Source organism: Seriola dumerili, unplaced genomic scaffold (genome assembly GCF_002260705.1).
Source record: "Seriola dumerili isolate Sdu_G_001 unplaced genomic scaffold, Sdu_1.0 BDQW01000331.1, whole genome shotgun sequence".
Classification (NCBI taxonomy): Eukaryota; Metazoa; Chordata; class Actinopteri; order Carangiformes; family Carangidae; genus Seriola; species Seriola dumerili.
The window spans coordinates 10,542,184-10,562,349 of NW_019174586.1; the positions used below are offsets into that span (position 1 = coordinate 10,542,184).

The 20,166-nt window shown below is 43.5% G+C and overlaps 1 protein-coding gene across 1 annotated transcript in view; it reads right to left on the bottom strand.

Annotated features, from left to right (window-relative positions):
- Window positions 1-3,618: 3,618 nt before the first annotated feature.
- Window positions 3,619-20,166, bottom strand: part of fat4 (FAT atypical cadherin 4) — a 107,528-nt gene continuing 90,980 nt past the window's right edge. Inside the window, exons 10-17 of the mRNA XM_022760179.1 lie at window positions 19,656-19,760; window positions 18,984-19,291; window positions 14,714-14,799; window positions 13,105-13,284; window positions 12,493-12,617; window positions 11,004-11,221; window positions 7,282-7,543; window positions 3,619-5,528 (exon numbers count right to left, since the gene is read on the bottom strand). Of these exons, the coding sequence (XP_022615900.1) occupies window positions 3,619-5,528; window positions 7,282-7,543; window positions 11,004-11,221; window positions 12,493-12,617; window positions 13,105-13,284; window positions 14,714-14,799; window positions 18,984-19,291; window positions 19,656-19,760 (3,194 nt within the window). The remainder of the gene's footprint in view (window positions 5,529-7,281; window positions 7,544-11,003; window positions 11,222-12,492; window positions 12,618-13,104; window positions 13,285-14,713; window positions 14,800-18,983; window positions 19,292-19,655; window positions 19,761-20,166) is intronic.

Sequence of the window (20,166 nt, forward strand, 5' to 3'; positions counted from 1 at the left end):
CCCAAAGTCGGGTTCTGGAACCCCCAGGGGTCCTTGAGGGGGTCCCTGGGGGTTTCCAGAAAAAAGGGGAATGATATATTTTCACTATAATTCCACCTGTAAGTAATACAATGAAAGTATGTATGACTATTTGGTCATGGGTTTCAAATACTTTCTGTAATAAAACACCTAAAAGCAGAAATCGTATGGGATGGGGGTTCGTGGTCTAATTTGTGTCAGTTTAGGGGTCCTCAATGTGAAAAAGAACCACTGGTTTAGACGAGTCAGTCTGACTTTAACTACCATGTTTTTCCATTGATAAACAGGCCTGATGTGGTTTGGTAAGCTGCCATGAAGATTTTCTGGAGCTCTTCTGTCTTGATTTTGATAGAAACAGTAGGAAGAGGGGGAGAAGAGGGATGACAGGAGTCAAACTGGCGATCTGGTGATTACAGCTGCCATGATACATAAATCAGGAGTTAGTACCAGTGAAAAAGGACCCAGGTTTTGTGTCACATATCTGACTTTTAGACTGATTTTTTAACTATCATTACCAACCAATGAGAGAAGGAGTGAAATGTGTTTTTTGTTCCAGCGATCAATGTGCTTTTAATCACGAGTCATTTACGTTGAAACTCAGAGAGGCGCTGTAGCTGTGTGATTGCGCCGAGGCTCAGAATAATCAATCTCTATAAACAAGCTTTTCGGGGGAGGAACTCTCTGTTTCAAGGAAGTCGATCACAGCTCGGTGCCACATCCTTTCATAAATAGTGGGGAAACTCTTAAGTCAACATGGAAATCATCTTAATGGGAATTATGTTTTGATGACATTTGTGGATTCAGCGGAGAAAAAAAAAAGTCATGACTCTCATGTGTCTGCGGGAGCTCCATGGGAAATCGAATGGCGCCTCTTTTGCACCTTCATTCAAGATGAATATGTTCAGTGTGCAGATCTGCAAAACACATTATGGCTGACGCTGGAAATCACTTTGTTCCAATCTGGACTTCATGATTTTATGAGGCACACACATGATTACTTTGCTCCAAAATGAGAACCATAATCATGCTTGCGTGTTCCTTGTTGTATTATTGTGTCATTTCTAACACAACCAGATTATTGCCTACTGAAATAACAACCATGTTGAGTTGGCAGGGGTAACACATGTTGTATTTTTTGTGCGTGGGGCCACGTCCTATAACGTAACACGCGATGTTCGCACTTATAGGATATATATTGCAATTAATCCTTAAACACATCATAAGCTCCTCTGTCATCCGGTGAAGTCCAGCAACCATCTGGATATCGTCCAGAAACAGCAGCAGCCCCCCTCCAACACTACCACCCTGCCCCCAAGAAAATCAGGAAGACAGATTCATGTCAGTCCTTGTGAGTGTTTTACATCCGACCATACTGTAGAACAATGTGCCCTTTGTGTATACAAGCTTGTCCTGCTCACCTATGGGGAGGAGGGGTTGCTGGTGGTGGGGGGGTTTGCTCCTGAAGTTGCCTCTGCCTGATATCTTTCAGACCCTGCCACCAGACACCAGAGGGGACGCTGTGAGGTTTATTTGAATTCATCTCCTATTTACTCGGCCCACCACCCACACACACACGCACACACACACACTCATTATCATTGCGAGTGTTATTATTATCTCAGCATCAGCGTGGTACAGCCTTCCCAAAGAGGCTTCGGTCAACAGGGGCCTCTCCGCAGGCCCACGAGCTCGTAGTAAGTTGCCCCGATTCGGGCTGTCACTCTTCGCTGGGTTCACGGCTCCCTGCGTTTTCTCTCGTGGCCTCTCTCCCCTCGATGACGGAGAAGATAAGCATGTTGCATACCGAATCACTGAGCTATGACAAAAAAAAAAGAAAGGGTTCTGCTCAATAAGCCAGATGTAAATAATTGCTGAAAGCAATATAGGGCCCTGCATCGCGGACTCCGCTTGATGTTTTGCTTGGCTGTGATGGAGGTGGCTCGGTTTCACTCGGGTCCCGAAATGCCTTTTTAAATGTTTTGTTCAGACTCAGTTTTATTTAAAGGCTGCACAGAGTGAGACCTGAATATAGAACAACACCTTACCACCCAAATGATTTGGGAAAGTTGGTAATCTGAGCTCCAAGGTGGATATTTTTAAAAAAAAATTGCCAATGCTTACATGCATCTAGATGAGTTGCTCAGTCCTGCAGGAAAAAAAAAAGTTTCTGAAGCAGCTTTTAAATAAATACTTTTTTTATTCTGTTATTGGCTTTTTACAGGTACAAAGCATACAGCATGTTATAGTTTTATCAAAAGTGGAAAATACTGATGTTACATATGTAACAAATGTAAAAAATAAGTCTTCAATCTTACTTTCCCCGAAAGTAAGAAACATACATTTCAGCATATGAAAATATCCATAAAAACACAGCTTAAGTAATTTAAGTTAATAAACAGTACAAAAATGTAGAAACCATACATGTCAAAATAATGGACAAGGACACCAATGACAAATGACTCCATGATTTCTCATGAATTAAAAAAATGTACACAAGTTCATAGTGTTTTTAGTTGGGGTCATGTTTATAGGATCATCATCATCATCATACATCATCAACATCAACATTATCATCATCATCATCATCATCGTTGCCTGAAAAACACTTGGCTGGTCAGAAAATGCAAATTTGTGACAGACAACACTACCCCTCCCCCACCCCCTCCCTCGCTCCCTCCCTCCCTCCCAAAAAAAAAAAAAACACCTCCCCTCCAACTGAACTTAGGCCAGAAAAACAGAAGAGGAAAAAGTTCTCCCCCGTACTGAAATCCTCAAATGTCTGTAAGGCAGGAGACTCGATTAATCCTCACTCTTGGAGCGTTTAGCCAGTCTTCTGTGAGAAAACACACCGGGGCAGAGACAGTCAGAGTGAAAAGGGATTATAACGTTGGTGGGGTCTGCGATACCGTGCGAGCTGAAAAACGGTGTACTTAACTTTCACACCGAGGGGGCTGTATCCTGTCAGCTACAGGTGCAGTCAGATCAAACACACATGCTTCCTTTCAAGCGAATTAAAAAAAAAAAATTGACCCCTAAAAAGACGGAGACGGGGAGAGTTTTCTTTTGCTTCGCGGCCCATTGGAATTCTCTTCCTGTGAGTGTTAATGTTATCTACCATCTTATCTCTCAGCTGTGAATGTGACAGAAGTTTCTGGAAAGGAGAGGCAATATCGGTAATACAAAACAGAAATGTTTGATCAAGATAATGTGAATGGAGCTTTGCAGTCACTAAATTGATTTCAGACAAGGACCTTTTTTTTTTTTTTTTTTTCCATTTTTCGAGCCATTCAGCGTCGATGGATACGTTGTAATGAGGCCTCAGAGAGATGAACGCACAATAGTACAGTTAAGTTTGGACCTAGAAAAGACTGGTAAACTATTCCAAGGTGGCTAATGACAAAAATCATGTCATGTTACAGGTGCCATTTTTCTGCCTTACTGCATTGAAAGTCGTCTTATTATTTTGAATAATGTAAAAAAAAAAAAAACAAAAAAAAAAAACATGGAGTCCAATGCTCTCTCGAAATATACAGTCTTCCTTTTTTTTTTTTTTTTTTTAAATGGAGAACATCACCATATTCTACAACATAATAAATAGTCTCATACATATTGCTCAGCTTCTCCTTCGTTTAGAATGGTGACCGAACCATCCCCACTGTTCATTTCAATGTCTTTTGCCGCCGCGTTCTCGGGAAGTAAGGCTAAGTCCTTGAACACGTCTACATAATGTCCAAAGCCGGGGCCCCAGTTCAAGAGATTGTCCCAGTTAAAGCCCCCGGCTTGCTGGCCCAGCTTGTGGGGCAGGGTGTAGTGCTGGTCACTAGGGGGCATCTGGGCAACGCCAGGCCCTCCTTCTGCCCTCCGGCTCGAGTAACGCCTCTGCTTGAGCCTCCCGCCGTACTCCTCGTCGTCAGCGTCTGACTCGTTGACTTGCGAGAGCTTGGGAACGCGGGAGCTGTAAGAAACCGGCTTGTCCCGGTCGTACTCCATCTCCGAGCAGGTGAAGGAGTCATGTGAGTCACTTTCTGAAGAGGACTCTGGGGCCGGGATACCATCGGCAGGGTTGCGGACCCTTGACAGCGGCCTGCGGCAGTCCTCCTCTGAGCTGGACCGCCCGTGGTCAGCGCTGCAGATGCTGGGGTTGCGTGGGCGTGGAGTGTTCAGCCGCTCCACCTCCTCAATGGACAGCCCCACAGGAGGCCCCGTCTCCAGGGGGATCTGCTCGATCGGCTGCTTCAGCCGACTGCTGGGCCTGGAGGTGTGGCCGTGGCTGGCCATGGTCTGAGGACTCTTGCTGCGCCTCCCCAGCCGGGTGGCGTAGTTGAACATGGGCGGCGGCTGGCACATTTCGTTGTGCAGGTCCAGCGGGCTGCCCTCACGGCGAGCCAGGTTGAGTTCTCTGGTTGGAGTGTTTCGGTAAAAGGAGGAGGGCTTGGTGAACGGGGCTGGGGAGTGTCTGGACAGAGGGTTCGGGGTGGGGCAGGCTGAGTGGGAGTGGCTGAGCGGGGTGGACCTCAGTGCTTGAGTGTACTGAGGCTGGTAGGTGTAGCTTGTTGCTCCGAGGGGTAAGGGCGACTGTCTGGCGAAGCCCAGAGGGCTGTGTCTCTGGATGGAGAACTTGGGCGTGTGGCTACGGAACTGCTTATAGTGCTGGATGATGTCTGCATCTGAAGGAGCGATACTGCTGGCATTGTCTATGTCGTAGTGTTCAATATCCGCCTCTGGACCGGTGCAGGGGGCACAGGGAGCGCTGGGGACAGTCTCATTGTTGTGGGGAATGTCCGTCTCATCATAGATCAGGTAAGGGTTCTCCCTCTCAATGATGTCCGGTTTGGGGTTCCCTTCTGGTTGTTTCCGTACCGTCATGTCATCTCCATAAGGAGGGATGTTATCCGGGTCATCGAATGCTACGTTCTCGCTACCCTTCTTCTTTTTCTTCTTCTTCTTCTCCTTGGGTTTCTTCTCCTTGGGTTCCTTTGGCACTTTGGTCTTGTTGCGGTCCTTGCAGTGGTTGCACAGGATCAGGCTGAGGACCACCAAGGCGAGGACAGTGGCACAGCTGCCGACTATAGCGGGCACCGCCCAGATGGGGAGGACCATCGTCTCCGCCGTGGGGCTGGGACTGCAGACAAACCCACCGTTGTTGGCTGTTTTGCAGACGGTACCCTGAGGACACTGGACACCCAAACAGGCCACCAAGGTCTCACAAGTCTTTCCCGTGTAGAACTCGGAGCAGACGCAGGTGAAACCTGAGCGGGGGTCCGGCACACAGCTGCCATGGTTTTGGCAAGGATTAGAGGCGCAGTCACCGGGCGGGACGCACTGGTACGTGTACCACTGGTTGACGCACATCAGACCGTCCCAGCATGGACTGCTCTCGCAAAGGTTGGGACCTCTGCAGCCGATCTTGACGGATGAGCTGGTCTTCGTTAAGGTGACGAGGCTGTGTTCTCCAGTGAACGGCATGTTCTCCCCGTTGTACTTCACGTACGCCAAGCAGCCATCGAAACCTGAAAATGAATAAGAGCAAAAACTGGATCAGATAAAAGGAGAAACAGCCAACAGCAGCTAACAAGGACATGACAGCGGCCTGGAGGGGAATCGTTTCCGATTGCCACCAGACTGATGGGTTTTCAAAATGTCTACCGACGCTGGATCGACTCCTTGTAAATAACAAGAACTGGGAGCTGTAATCAGAGCTAAAGGAATTTTGTTTAGACGGGTAATTGGTTCAAGCTTAGTACAAAAAAAACAAGAGAAATTTCCTTGTGGAAAGCACCTCCTCAAAAAAAAATCCATATTTTAAAAATGGGCCAAATCAATCACTGGCCAATTTGAGAGGAGAAATATGATTTTTTTTTTTTTCTAAAGCAGAGAATCCTTCGTCGGAGCCATTATAGCTTCAAGACATACATCTGGGTTGGATGAATGTCTCTGTGCCTAATTCAATCTTTTGCATTGTGTATTGCCTAACAGCACTGCCTCGCTAATGTAAATAGATTTTTATTGAATTTATCCCAGTGCAGATTAAATCCATTTGTGTCGTTTCATTAGCTCTTGAAAAGTGAGTACACAAGAGAGCACAACTGTTCAGACACACATTGAGGTACGAGTTGGTTAACAGGCAGCCTGCCACAGATCTGCGTGCTCAGCATATGTTTGTTTTGAAATATGCCCCGGTCCCTGTGTAAAAGAGGTCAACAAATCATCCAAATTGCTCATTTTTACCATATTAGTCCATAGTATTAGGTTAGTTTTTCCCTCCCCTGAAATTCTTAAATTTACTGTGTTGTATTACCTCCCTGTGGAAAGCCTCTCTTTCACCTTTTCCAAGCTGTTCTCAACTCGCGTTTCAGGACATCTCATCAGTGATTTAAGCCTAAACTATGATGAGAGTCCATGGAAATAAGACAAAAAACACTAAATGTCCTCAAAGGCAGGCACTCCAAGACTAAGTCAAATTAAATTAATATTTTTTTTGCCCATAAACGATGCTCTGATAAAGAAACATTTATTCAACTACTGTAAATTCATAGCAGGTAAATCTCTGCAGTGTCAAATAGAAACAGATTTCAGGCCAGTTCCATAGAGTCTTGTTGGACGGCCACCAAATATGGTCAGCAGTTTGAGCAGCAGACTATTAATTCATTTGGGGGGGAGGGGGGAAAGTTTGTACTGGATTTATAACGACCCACAAGCTCATGAGTGCTGTGTCACACATATGTGCTGTAGATGCATGTGCACACACACACACACACACACACACACACACACACACACACACACACACACACACACACACACACACACACTCAGAATAAGTGGAGGAGGTTTCCATAACATGTGAAAACGCTGCTGCATCAGTAATTTACAGTGGGTAAAGAGTGGGTGAGTTTCTTGGTCAAATGCCAGTTTTTGAGAGCTTCAGCATGTGTGTTTGACACAGCATGAAATACGCATGTAGATTCACACACACACACTCACACGTAACTATAGTGTACATACAACACGGGTTAGACCTTAACTAAGATTTTAGATTTCTACTTCTCTGGACAGTGCAAAAATCTCTCTTATCAAATCATTGTGTCTGGAGCAGTTGGATGGTTAAGGGGCTCAAAGGTACCTCAGTTGTGGTAAATGGGGAAAACTGCTCTTTCACTTCCCCTGCCCAGATTAATCCACCAATCAGGGATCAAATCAGCAAATTTCCAATCACAAGACAGAAAATATTTTTTTTAGCACAGAAACACTTTCCAGTCTCACCTGCTGCGGTTTTCTGCTGAGCGGGTCCAGGCGGGATCCCTCCCAGGGAAAAGGTTAAAACACCGAGACCTCCAAAGTCCTGCGTGGCGTGCTGGATGACCCTGGGGTGGCCGCCGTCCACCTGCAGCACAGTGTCTGAGCCGTTCTTCACCAGCTGGAGCGTGTGCCACTGACCGTCTGACAGCACTGCATCCCCCACGGTCCGTTCCACCTTCCCCCCAACGCCCGCATCCGAGATGTAGTGGACGTTGCCGTTCCTCAGCTGAGAGAGAGGGAACACAGATGGAGGTTGAGTGCATCAGTCACACATACTCCACTCAGGGTGAGTTAAAGATGGGTTCATGGGTAATTGGTTACACAAGAAAGAAAATATCAAAGCAGCCCAGTCGACTTTAGGTGCTTTGATTTTGTTGGCCAGAGTAAAAGCATATTTTACTGGGTGAAAGACAAACAGAAGCAGCTTTGAATCAGTGTCGAAATGCATGAAAAATGATTTAATCCCATTTATGGATGGGCTTTTTTTATATCACATTACCAAAGCATTAAAATCAGATGGAAAAAAGTTAAACCAGCCATGCTAGCAGTTCTGTGAAGCTGTATCAAAACACAGCGCTGCTTTGAGCTAAATGCTAATGTCCACATGCTAATATGCTCACAATGCTAACATGCTCATGTTTAGCAAGTGTAATGTTTACCATATACTGCATAGGACATTAGCTTGTTAGCATGCCAACATGTGCTAATTAGCACCAATGAAAAAACATACACCTGCCATTAGTTTCTTGCAGGTTTTTTGTATATAAACCAAAGTATGGGATAAATTAATTGACTAATAATTGCACTATAATGTCTGAACCAAATTTCAATCCATCCATCGTTTTTTGAGATATTTCACTCAGAACCACAAAGGTTGCACCGCAAAGGTCACAGCTTCTTCTTTGACAGTCTTTCTGACACTTTGGGCCGTCAGAGCATGGATATGGAGAATTTGGATGACACCGCAGATTTCACGGTAGAGTCTTTGGTTACTTCAACGCCAGTGACTACCTGTCGAGCATTTCACATCAACACTGAACATGAGGAGGCCAAAACCATGGGGGCACAGAAAAAACAGTACAGGGATGGATGGAAGGTGCGTAATACGCACCTTCAACAGCATATCATAGATCAGAAATAACTACACAGACTGGATAAGATACTAAATAAATGGCTCACTCTCTGAATTTGTTTTCTGGTATAATTCTTAATTTCATGCATATGATAAATAATGTTTTCTGTGGCGAAGTTTACATAAACTAGGGCTAAAAAGGCAGTTTTTCTGATTAATGCAATGACTTATCATGTCAGCGTCAATCACAAGCGTCGAGAGGAAGTCTTCTCTCAGCCTCCACAAAACTACCACCACGCTGCTTTTCCGAATCTGCTGTTGAGGTCAGAGATTGAAAACAAAAATGCAGCTTGACGCTCGTAAATCTTTTCCCCCAGCGGGACACACCACAGTTAATCATGTTCTCACGACTTGTGTGTATGCGTGTGTCTGTGTGTCTGTGTGTGTGTAGCTCATGTTATTCAGTTATTCAGCCAGATGACGGTCAGAAGCCTGCTTATAACAAATTCAGAGAAAACACGCTCATTCAAACAGCGACTGGAGGAGACCCTTTTCCAGAAAGGAAAGGACAGAGTGTGTCTTTAAAAGAAATGAATCAAGCTCACTTTGGCATGGGCAACAAATTTGCGGCTTACACTGCGTATGATAATCTCATATGTGCACTTCCCACTTCTATGGAAAAGTAATCCCGTTCTCCTCCCTTTTCAAAGACCCCAAAAATCAGCAATGATAAGTAGCTTCCGGAAGAATTGATTTAAAATGGGAAAAGCAGAAAGTCCCCCAAGCCAAAGAATACTGAGTGCTCTAAACCTGGAAAAGTAATCAAGAAGTTTATCTATTAAACATCTTGTTTTTTTTATATCTCAGTATATATAGTTCTCCCTCTCAACATATGTACATATAGTGTATGTATTCCCCTGCCGCTCAACCTTTTTTTTTAAGCACTTATAATACTTTTCTTGACTGTTTAGGAAGCTGTGATGGTGATTCGATGAGCACCAGAAGCTGCTCAGAGCCGGAAAACAAAATCATAAGAGAGAAAGTCTGATACTAAAAAAGTGGGAAGGGGTTGGTGGTGGTGAGGGTGGAGGGAAGGGTCTAAAAAGGAAAACTGAAGAGGATGAATGAGCCCTCAGGCCTCTTTGGGCAGCTGCCCAGGATCAGTCAGGGGGAGGAGGGGGTGTGGGGTTGTGTGTGCGTGCGTGTGTGTGTGTGTGGTGTGTGTTGTTTGGGGGGGGGGGGGGGTGCTGAACAGGATGAGAGGAGAAGAAAGAGGAATGGGACTAAAGGGAGGTGGCTGGAGAAGGACCCATGTAGTTTGCTTATAGTTTTGTACAGACAGAGTGTGTGGGGTGATGATTTGTGGTGTAAGGGTTAAAACAAAGTAGGCAGACAGCGTACAGATATGTAGACATGTTTGTACTCCATCTATTACGACTTACATTCTGTACGTACAATATCAAACTGATGTTGGGATCCTGGGGTCCAAATATTCGAGGGGACCTTTCAGTAACGGAGCAACACATGCTCATGACTGCAGATGCTTTTGGTGATGCAACATATCATCTGGCAGCCACATTGTACGACTTGAGTTCTGTCATCTCCAATAAATAGATGAGCCAAGGCTGATTTATGTGCTGGCACTGACCGGGAACTGATCATGATCACGCACGCCTTAAATGTCCGCACTGTGGCTAGCAGCTGATGCTAACACTAACACTGGTTGCTTTGCAAAGTAGCTGGCTAGTTGGTTAAAGAATTATAAGCATGTCATGTAGGTGTGAGGTTATTTAAAAAGCATTATCAGTAAAAAAAAAAAAAAGAAAAAGAAAAAAAAAAAAGGAGAAATGCCTGTGAACTGACTCCAAACCACAAAGTTTATAAAAAAAAACTCATTTTGATCCAAGTTGGATCTTCATCAGGCCAAAATGCTGATCCTGACAAAGATATGATTTGGATCGATGGCTTGGCATCAGTGTGCAGGCGTTGTGTTTTTCATTAGCCAGCTAAATAACAAAGCCGAATATGTGATACTCGTATTTCGAACTTGTGATTTGGGACAGAGCCACTATGTCGACATGGCACCATTTACTGTGTGACAGTTTTCTAAATTTACCGTAACACACAAATCACTTCACATTATTTGCACAGAGCTAATTCACCAAACTACATATGAGTGACTTGTACTTGAGTTCAATTTCAATACTTTCTCAGATCGGTGCCAAGATGTTTATTAACCTCAACTGAAAGAGGTCTTTCTCTGTGACACAGTATTACTACATCATGTATAAGCTATGTTTAATAGGTGTTTTTTTTAATCTGAATTGACCATGTTAACTTTGTGTTGCTGTTGTGTGCTGATAATGCCACACGTGTACACCTGCAACAGCTCAGGGGCATTAAGCTGAGGCTTTTATTGTGAAATCACTACCTGAAGTGCTGTGCTTCATTATTCAGAAGTAGCCTGTGCATGAAAACAGTATTTTGGTTAAAAACACACATTGAAATGCACATTATGAATTTACCATGTGAGCCATTAAAGTACACTCTGTGCATTGTAGGCACAGATAGCATTTTAAAATACAGATACACACTGTACTCTCTTCTCTCTCACCTTCACTGTAGTGTAGTTGCTGCTCTCCTGCACATGCAGCAGGGTGCCGGTCTTGCTGCGTGTCCTGAACTTGACCTCCAGGCTGCTGGGACCTGCGAGGTCAGAGGACACGCCCTGCAGCGACTGTGCAAGCAGGACGTCACGTTTAGGGCCCGGCTTCAGGGAGTAATCCAGGCGGCCGGTACCATCCAGAGACAGAGCAGTGTCAGCTGTCATGTCTGTGGGAGAAAGACAGAGAGAAAATCCTCAGTCCAGTCTGTCTTCACACACGCTTCACAGGCAACTTAAAAAATATTAAAATATCAAATATATTTCCACTCCGCTGCTGGCGGACAGACGGGTCCAAATGATTTTCCTAATCCGACTGCCATAACCACAAATTGGTCCTCACATTCTCACCAGTGGTTGCAAATATCTTCCTATAACTGCAAGATGGAAGCCAATCCCCAGAACAGACAACGTGCCATTGAGCAAGACACTAAATCAAAACCAATGCTGTCATATAGAACGTGGGCTAGGAACTTTAAACGCTTTACCTTAATCCCTGATTTGTCATTGTATTCACCAATCATCTTCAGAAGTTGTTTCACATCACAAAAATCAGGTTATTAGTGGAAAGGAGTCCAAAACAGACAAAGCTATCGTGGCTTATTAGCTATTATTGCACCATTCCTCTTTTATGTAAAGTATAAACTGCACCACAGTTTGTAGACAGTAATGCGACAGGAGTTGTTGGTAGAAATATATCTTTGGAATATACAAAGAGTGACCAAACTACCCTGCTTGCTAACTGACAGTTAGGAAGCTCTTACAACAACACTATTAAAACATCAGTAACAAATTATTGTGATGCTTTCCAAAATGACTGTAACCAAAAAGATGACTGAGAGCTTCTACCTGTTAGTACTGCTGTCCCAGTAAAAGTAACACAGACTTTATTGGACCTGGACTTTTTCAACTATGCTTCTTTTTTCTATTTGTTTCCTGGAGTTGATGCACATGACTCTGACAGAGTGCGCTACATTAGTATTAGAGGAAAACAGCGCTCTGATCCTGTTTCGTGCCACAAAGGAAACCAGCAGATCTACCACAAAATCAAACCTGATGGCAAACAGAGAAAAATCCAGTGTGGTTTCGTTGTGGAAACCCCCATTTTTTCTCAGTATTGATCTTGTTTGTTTCTAATAACATGAACTTTGCTAAACATGGTCCTGCGCCTTAGACAGAAGCTAGGCTACAAGTTTCTGGCAGGATTTATGAACCTCAAAGGTTCCTTCAGTCTGTTTTAGTCCTCTGGTGTCGAGTCTTTATATATTTAAATACACAATTACTTTGAAATAAAGCTCAGAATGCAGCAATGTGGCCTATATTAAGCTACATGGTGCAGTTTGATGACTCATGAGGGGAGGATCATAAATAATCATGATAGAATATTCCTTAGTAAGTGCAACCTCAGCAATTAAAAGACACTTCAAAGGCATATACTTACATTTCTCACAGAATTTGCCGGTGAAGCCATCCACGCACTGGCACTGCTGCCAAGACCAGTGGTCCAAACAGGTGCCCCCGTGTCTGCAGGGGCTGGCGGTGCAGGCTCCTTCCAGTCTTGGACATCTACAGACACAAACCATACACAAAGTGACAATCAGACAGTCAGTTTGACAAGTCAGCCGCACAGTCAGCAGCCGGGGGGTCCGCCGAGAAAGAAACTCCAAAAAAAAAAGAAAAAAAAGAGGGGAGCAGATGAGCTGTGATACCTCTCTATGTGCGGCAATACAAAACACCCATAATGAACCCCAGAGAATTAGCATATTAAAAGATCTGTCCTCGGCTCACTATTCACTAGTAAGACAGAAAAGTAAAAGAAAAAAAATTCTCTGGAATTCTGCAGTTGCTTTCCCCCTGTCAAAAAATCTGCCATTTGTATTAAAAAAAAACATCTTTTTAAAAACTCTCGAGAGGGTCTGAGAGTGTGAACAGATGTCCCACAGCGAGAGTCGAGGAGGTTAGAGAAGACGGACAGATGAGAAGAAGAGGGAGAAGATGGAAGAGAGGGAGAATGCGGGAGCAGACGGGGTGGGGTTAGGTAGGGGGTGCGGACCTGTCAAGGATGCCACGCGATGCCAGCGCCTGACTGGGCTCCAGTGGGCGGCCATTGACGGCAAACTCCATGATGCAGCCGACAAAGTCGTGGGTGGCGACCTGACCGCGCCGATGAAGGACAGGTTCTATTGACCTGACGCCTCCCACCGAGAGCCTGTTGGGCTGCACGTCCAGGATCCTGCGCACACACACACACACACACACACACACACATGAACAAAAAGCACACAAAGACTTTAATGCACAGAAATCCAAAGGCTCACAAATGCATTCATGTAGTCAGAGGTATGCGCATACATACACACTCACACACACACACACACACACACACACACACACTCTCTCACACACACTTACAACAGAAAGACACTGCGGGTCAGTGAGTTTCACAACAACATGGTCCCGAGACCCTTACAAAATAAACCTTCTGCAGACCTTTCTGGCCACTTCCTCATCTGCCAAATCGATCTCTCTCTTTCACTCTCACTCTCACTCACATAGTTTAACACACACAAAAACACTCATGCGTAGTCTCAAGTTTTTACCCCACAAGGCCTGGCTCGGAGCTGTCTGTGTGTTCAGGCTGTGATCATCCGGTAATTTAATGAAGGTTTACATCATATATTGTATATTTACAACAGATGACTTCATCTTGACTTTGAGTCTTTTTTTTTTTTTTTTTTTTTTTCATTGTAAAAATATGTCGGAGAATTGCATATAACATTTTAAGGAATTTGCTTTCATCCAGATACTTTCACAATAAGGCAGCAAAAAAAAACAAGACTAGAAGCTTTAATTTTCTATACATCTGCATCAGATTCGGTCATTTTTCCTTTATTCTATATATAATTTCATATTTAAAAAAAAAAACACTCACTGTAGAAAAGAAATTCGAATTTATTACACTACAAAATTTAAAGAAACAGAGAGAGCGATTCATTGGATGAGATGGAAAAAGTGGGAGGCGCCATTATACACTGATTCCCAACCTGGGAACGGATCATGAGAGGAATCTGAGGGGTTGCCAGATGATCAATAGGCCAGGAAAGGAGAGACAAATGCTTTTTTTTTTCTTGCGAACTGCTGCATCATTTTACCTCCAAACACCTTTAAAAAAATATCTAAATTAAACAGTTTGGTTTAAGCTGCCAAACACAGTAGACGTGCACCCAGTGATGACAGGTCAGAAGTAGACGCTGCTCTGTTTTAAGCGATCACAAGCCAAAATGGTTTTAAAGTTTTCATCCACTAATGAGAAATAGTGGATTCTGTGTTAAATTACATCTCCACACTGCTGACTGTATGGTGCTGATTCACTGCACAAAGGGATTGTTGTCAGTTCAGAGTGCAGAGCAACAGCTGTACAAAATTAGTCAAATATGTTCAGACCAGGTACATAAAAACCTCATTGGTTCTGTATGATTTTCCATTATTTTGCAGGACATGGAAAATTTCATTATTCATTTAGTTTTCCAGACGTTGGAAGTGAAACTATCAACAGTATTTTTAACGTGTACAGTTGGATGACAGAGGCAGAACAGTGTGTGTGTGTGTGTGTGTGTGTGTGTGTGTGTGTGTGTGTGTGTGTGTGTGTGTGATTGTCTTACCAGTCAGTGTGTACTGCCACGTTGCTCACAGCACAGTAGCCTGGGTCCTGGTCATCACCACACAGGTCCACGGTCAGGGATGCAGCCTGCATGATGAAAGGAACACACACACACACACACACACACGCATGTTACATGTGTTTTTCTTCAAGATTAACAGCTGTAAAGTCACAAAAATAACCATTTTTTGGACAACATTTCTGGTAGACTGCGGTTGACACGGCTGCTTGCAGAGCATGAACACCAACAATGCGTGTCGGTCACTGTTGTTTTGTGGCAGATGGTGACCCATCAAACACTCAATCAATATCAGTGACTCTGTTTCTCCCTCTTTATAATCGGTGCCATGTGAGAGCGTGTCTCTCGCTTGTAGTGGTTCAGTACAAACTCTGCTGTTGATCAGCTAACTTCAGTTTTAGTTTAGAAATATTCATCGTATTCATACTCAACTTATTGGTTTGTGTCGGTGGGTGGAGCCAAAAAACGCTTATGGTGGACCTACACGCTTTCCACCAACTAAAGAAGCACAGGAAAGCAGCATAGCTGAGCTAGTCCAGTCAGCATATAAACTCTGGTAACCCAGATTAGATGTAGACTAGATGTCCCCTATGCAGAATATGTTGCTGGGTACAATTTACCGATGTTTCCTGAATGCCTCATGTGCAGACTATCAACCCCTTTTCCTCTTGGGGGCTTGGTTCGGCTCTCTTGACGGGGCCTCTCTGAGCTAGTCTATAAAATAATCAAAAAAATTAAACATAATTTTAATGTTGGGTCTATTTAGATGTTTTTTGAGTGTGGGGGAACTCATTCGTTAAGCCTGGAGTGTAATCTTTCTTTTTTTTTACTATCAACCCCTTTTCCTCTTGGGGGCTTGGTTCGGCTCTCTTGACGGGGCCTCTCTGAGCTAGTCTATAAAATAATCAAAAAAATTAAACATAATTTTAATGTTGGGTCTATTTAGATGTTTTTTGAGTGTGGGGGAACTCATTCGTTAAGCCTGGAGTGTAATCTTTCTTTTTTTTTTAACCAAAAAGGTATTTTAGTGGCTTATTCCTCATATCAGTGCAGTAAATATGAAGCTACAGCCGGCACCCAGTCAGCTTAGCTTAGCATGAAGAGTGGAAAATGCAGATAAGAAGCTAACATGGGTCTGTCATTAAGTAACACATAATATCTGGTTTGTTTAATCCAAACAAAAAAAGAAAGTGTGAAAGAAAAGATTTGCCTTTAAAGCCTGTTAAAGATCTAATAAAGATGGCAATGCATGTGATAAACCCCATTCTGTGATTCTCTCAATGAATGATAGTGAGAAAGCAGTTCAGTGTAGGTTCATCATGTGACTAGATTTAAAAAACCCTCAAAAGCATCTTGTTCGATTCCGTGTCTAAACACAACTTTTATTGTGTGCACATCTTTAGCACTAAAAACCCTTGAGAGCGTGTCAGACTAAATATCTTCTCAGGGATTGTGGCCATAAACCTTCTTCACTCCAGGGTTCTGGTTCCACCCATTCATTTCTCACTGAGTATTTGTGTAACTAAGTCATGTTCAATGGTTAGTGTGAAGCTTTGTCCACCGCAAGGCATGCAGGCCAATTATTTTTCATCATTCCGTTACAGAGGCTGATGGGAGAATGGCACAAAAAAAGCCATACATTACAGCAAACATTTCCTATTTCCCGTTAATGGCACTAAATCTTTTGCCCAGATGTGGGATATTCTCTCTCTCTCTCTCTCACTCTCTCTCTCTTTGCCCTGAGAGGGAGCGACCTTACTAGGAAGAAAAGAAATGGGCTGGTGAGGAAACTGTCCGGAAAAGTGTGTGAAAGTGTTGAAAAACTGGGGCAATCACGCTCCACCTCTCCTGGATCTTAAGTAAACACGGACCACACCGGCCCGGATCTCTGACACAAATCATCCGGGAGAGCACGACCCCACCAAGCGCGCACACACACACACACACTCTCAACACACACACACACACACAACCACACTTTCTCTATAACACACTTGAGTCAGACACATGGACACATATGCACGCCAACATAGCGACAACAGCGAGGAACAATAGGACGTTCGTGACTCTCTCTGATGCGCCATAAAGAACCACATGAACATTTTATTAATGTCTTTTGCTGTGATCAAAGGCAGCACAGTCATGACTTACACACACTGTACTTACTGTCAAGTGTCTTACACTGTGGTGGAGAAAATATTCAAAAATATTTTTCTCAAGAAGCCCCCCCCCCTGTTGGAAATTAATGCCGAATGTAACACGAAAAGGACGAGTGGTGTTTTTGTGTTTGGCTAACACTGAAGGAAGTGAAGAAAACACCACTGGAGATGTTGTTTTAACTGTGACTAATATAATGGAGGGACCATAGCGTTGCTCTCTGTTGTGGTGCAGGCGCTGAGTAACCGCTGTTACGCATTTATTTTGTGCTTGTTTCTAGGGACAAATAATTCCAGCTAATCAAAAGCTGGATGATTCGCCGCTGGTGCTCATCAGGTGCAGCGAATCCTGGTCTGTCAAACTGCATTTGGGGAACCTCGTTCACAGAAGATTTGGTTGTTTGATCTGACTTATAAATCTGATTTAAAACAAACTGGGCCGAGCTCTTGCTCAGATGTTCCCAGATGTGATCTTTTATCCAGACAGTCAGCTGCTGTCACACGGTCACGCTCGTAGATATCAACATGTCATTTCACCTCAATTATTTCTTTATTCTCCTGCTCACCCCTAGAGGTACCAGGCCATGCAGTTCTGGTTTTATTTTTATCTATCCAGCTTTTAAGATTTCTGCCTCCACCCTAATACAAGAGGTGAATGGGATTTAAATTTGTGATGCTCCAAACATTGGAAAATTACATTTGGAAAAACTCACTAGCAACCAAACTACTGGGCATGAAACAGCGAATTTAAAAAGGGAAATATCAATATTTTTTATGTGAAAAATAATTTTTCCTCATTATAGCCATTGTATTGAAAAACTATTCAAAAAGCAAAGGGACACTGGTCAACGTCCAGTTTGAGTGCTTGAATTTTGACAGTGATGCTTTGTCTGATTTGAAGCTGGGATCAGTTACATCCCAACATCCTGCTTAGCGTAAAAAAAAGAAAAACATTTCTAAAACTCTCCACTCAAACATTTTCCTTGTGTACAATCAAATCAAAGTGGTAACTGTTTTACTTCAGTCTATATTCAACCCATTTCTTGTCAAATATTGGCAAATAGAAGCGCTGGTGTGTCTCAAACACGAGGTCCCGTTGTTGACAATTTGTGTTACATTTATTGTATTGGACAATTAAAGCGATTCAGACTGTGACGTTGTGAGTCTGTGAACTTTCTGTTCCCTCTGATTACTTGGATCTCTCACGACGGAACAGTGCATGACCTTGTCTGTGGTTTCTCTCTTTGCTTTTTTTGATGCTGGCTCCGGATTTCAGGCTCAGGAACCGAGAGCGGACCTCAGCTCCGACCACTGAAAATGACCCGCAGCACCTTTCTGCAAACACAGTGATCGGGTTCGCTTTTACGCCGCCTGAGGGAGTTGGCACTTCAGGCACCATTCTTCTAAGAGATCCTAACACGACCACCTCCTCGTAACATTCACAGGGCACTACATGCAGACAGAATCACGGCTCTCAACGTGTGCTGTATTCCTTTTCCATCCCGTCACTCTGCACCATCTCAAAACTGACAATTTAACGATTTTACCAGCTTCCTATGAAACTCCCAGCGCATGGTGAGAAATGACAGATTTGAAGTCCAGCAGGAGAGCTACATTATAGAAGGTCTGACAGGGCCTGGTTGGGTTTTTTTTTTTTCCCCTGTTTCCTTGCCACTGCACTGCTGGCAGGGAGAAGCCTCTCATTCAGAGCATAGGAGACAGAATTCCAACTTTCAGGGCCATTTTGGATCCACGTATTGTAAATCACAACGGGCAATAAAATATAATTACAAACCATGAAAACCATCAAGCTGAGCTACCCGTGGTTTGGGGGGAGTTTAATTATCATCTGATGGTGCAAAAAAGAAAATATGGCCAAATTTGGATGCAGCTTTCTGGTGTAAAAGGCCAAGACATAAATGCTATTGAATGTGCAGTGCACCGTCTGAGTCCATAACATGTGGCATTTCTCAGAGTTTCCCCAATGTTTTTGCTACTAGACCCATAAGAATTACAGAGTCACTCAATGAAAAGTTTTATAAGAAAAACCACTTCGAATATGAGCTAATTTCTACCACATAAATAGGCGTCCTTACCATCCCAGCTCTCCTGGCGATGACTGTGTGGAACTGCCCGTCTGCGACTTTTATCATGGTCATCAGTTTATAAGTTCCACTCCCCAGGTTGAAGGAGAAGCGCATCCGTCCCTCGATGATCTCCAGGGCCAGGAACTCCGCCTTGTCTCCGGTCTGGTTGTCGTGGTTGTACATGAGCAGCGCGTTGCTCTTCAGGGTAGCAAACTTAATGTATATGTAGTTGTTGTTGGGATCCAGAGACGGAAACTCCATGTAGGAGAGCTCCTCAAAGCCATAGCTGTTGAGTTCGCAGTGTTTGCCGAAAACCCCTGAGGACAAAAACAGACCAGGAGAGGAGGTAATCAGAGAGGAAGCCAATGAATGATTCACGGAGATAAAAATATCTGCAGATAAAATGGAATCTTTACTGTATTGCAGATATCCCTGCTTTGTTAATTCTGCCAGATCATAATCTTGCATCTTCAAAAAAGTTTTGGGAGGCTAATTAAAGACAGCAGCAACACAGTGCATGGAGAATGGAGACACAAAATGAAATGACAGTGTCCACATTTGCTTAAGAAATCAAGAACTTTTCTTTTCTTTAGGGAGATTTCACATCTGAAATTGTCCATCTTGCTTTTCAATTTACCAGAGCTCACTAATGCCCTGAAAAAGTTTCCTACTATTACTTACCGAACGGACAATGACAGTAATATCCATCCACCCGATTCTGACAGGACCCGCCATTAAAACACGGGTTACACTCACAGTGATTGATGATGGAATCACACGTTTTGCCTGGGTTCACAGAACAACACAAATTAAAATGGATGGGGTGGCAGACAACACAGGAAAAACCCCCGAGGGGAACACAGTTCACTCTCCCCACAGGCCAAGTCATGCAGGCCTTTCATCACCTCGCAGCTGAGAAACTGCACTGCAAAAAAAAAAAAAAAATCTGGGCTCGAACAAATCTTCAAACCTTGTAGTCAGCCTTTAAGTCTTATTTTTTTCATCAAACAACAATAAAATATAAAATTTGAAGGTGTAATTTCACCTGTTTTAATGCAGTTAATGCACTTATAAAAATTCCTTGAAATAAGTGATGCTATTTTGGAAGACTTTGGACCAGTTTGTCAGAAGATGACATCATTTGATCCAAAACAGCGTCTTGAAACTTTCATAGGAAAAAAAAAGAAAGAAA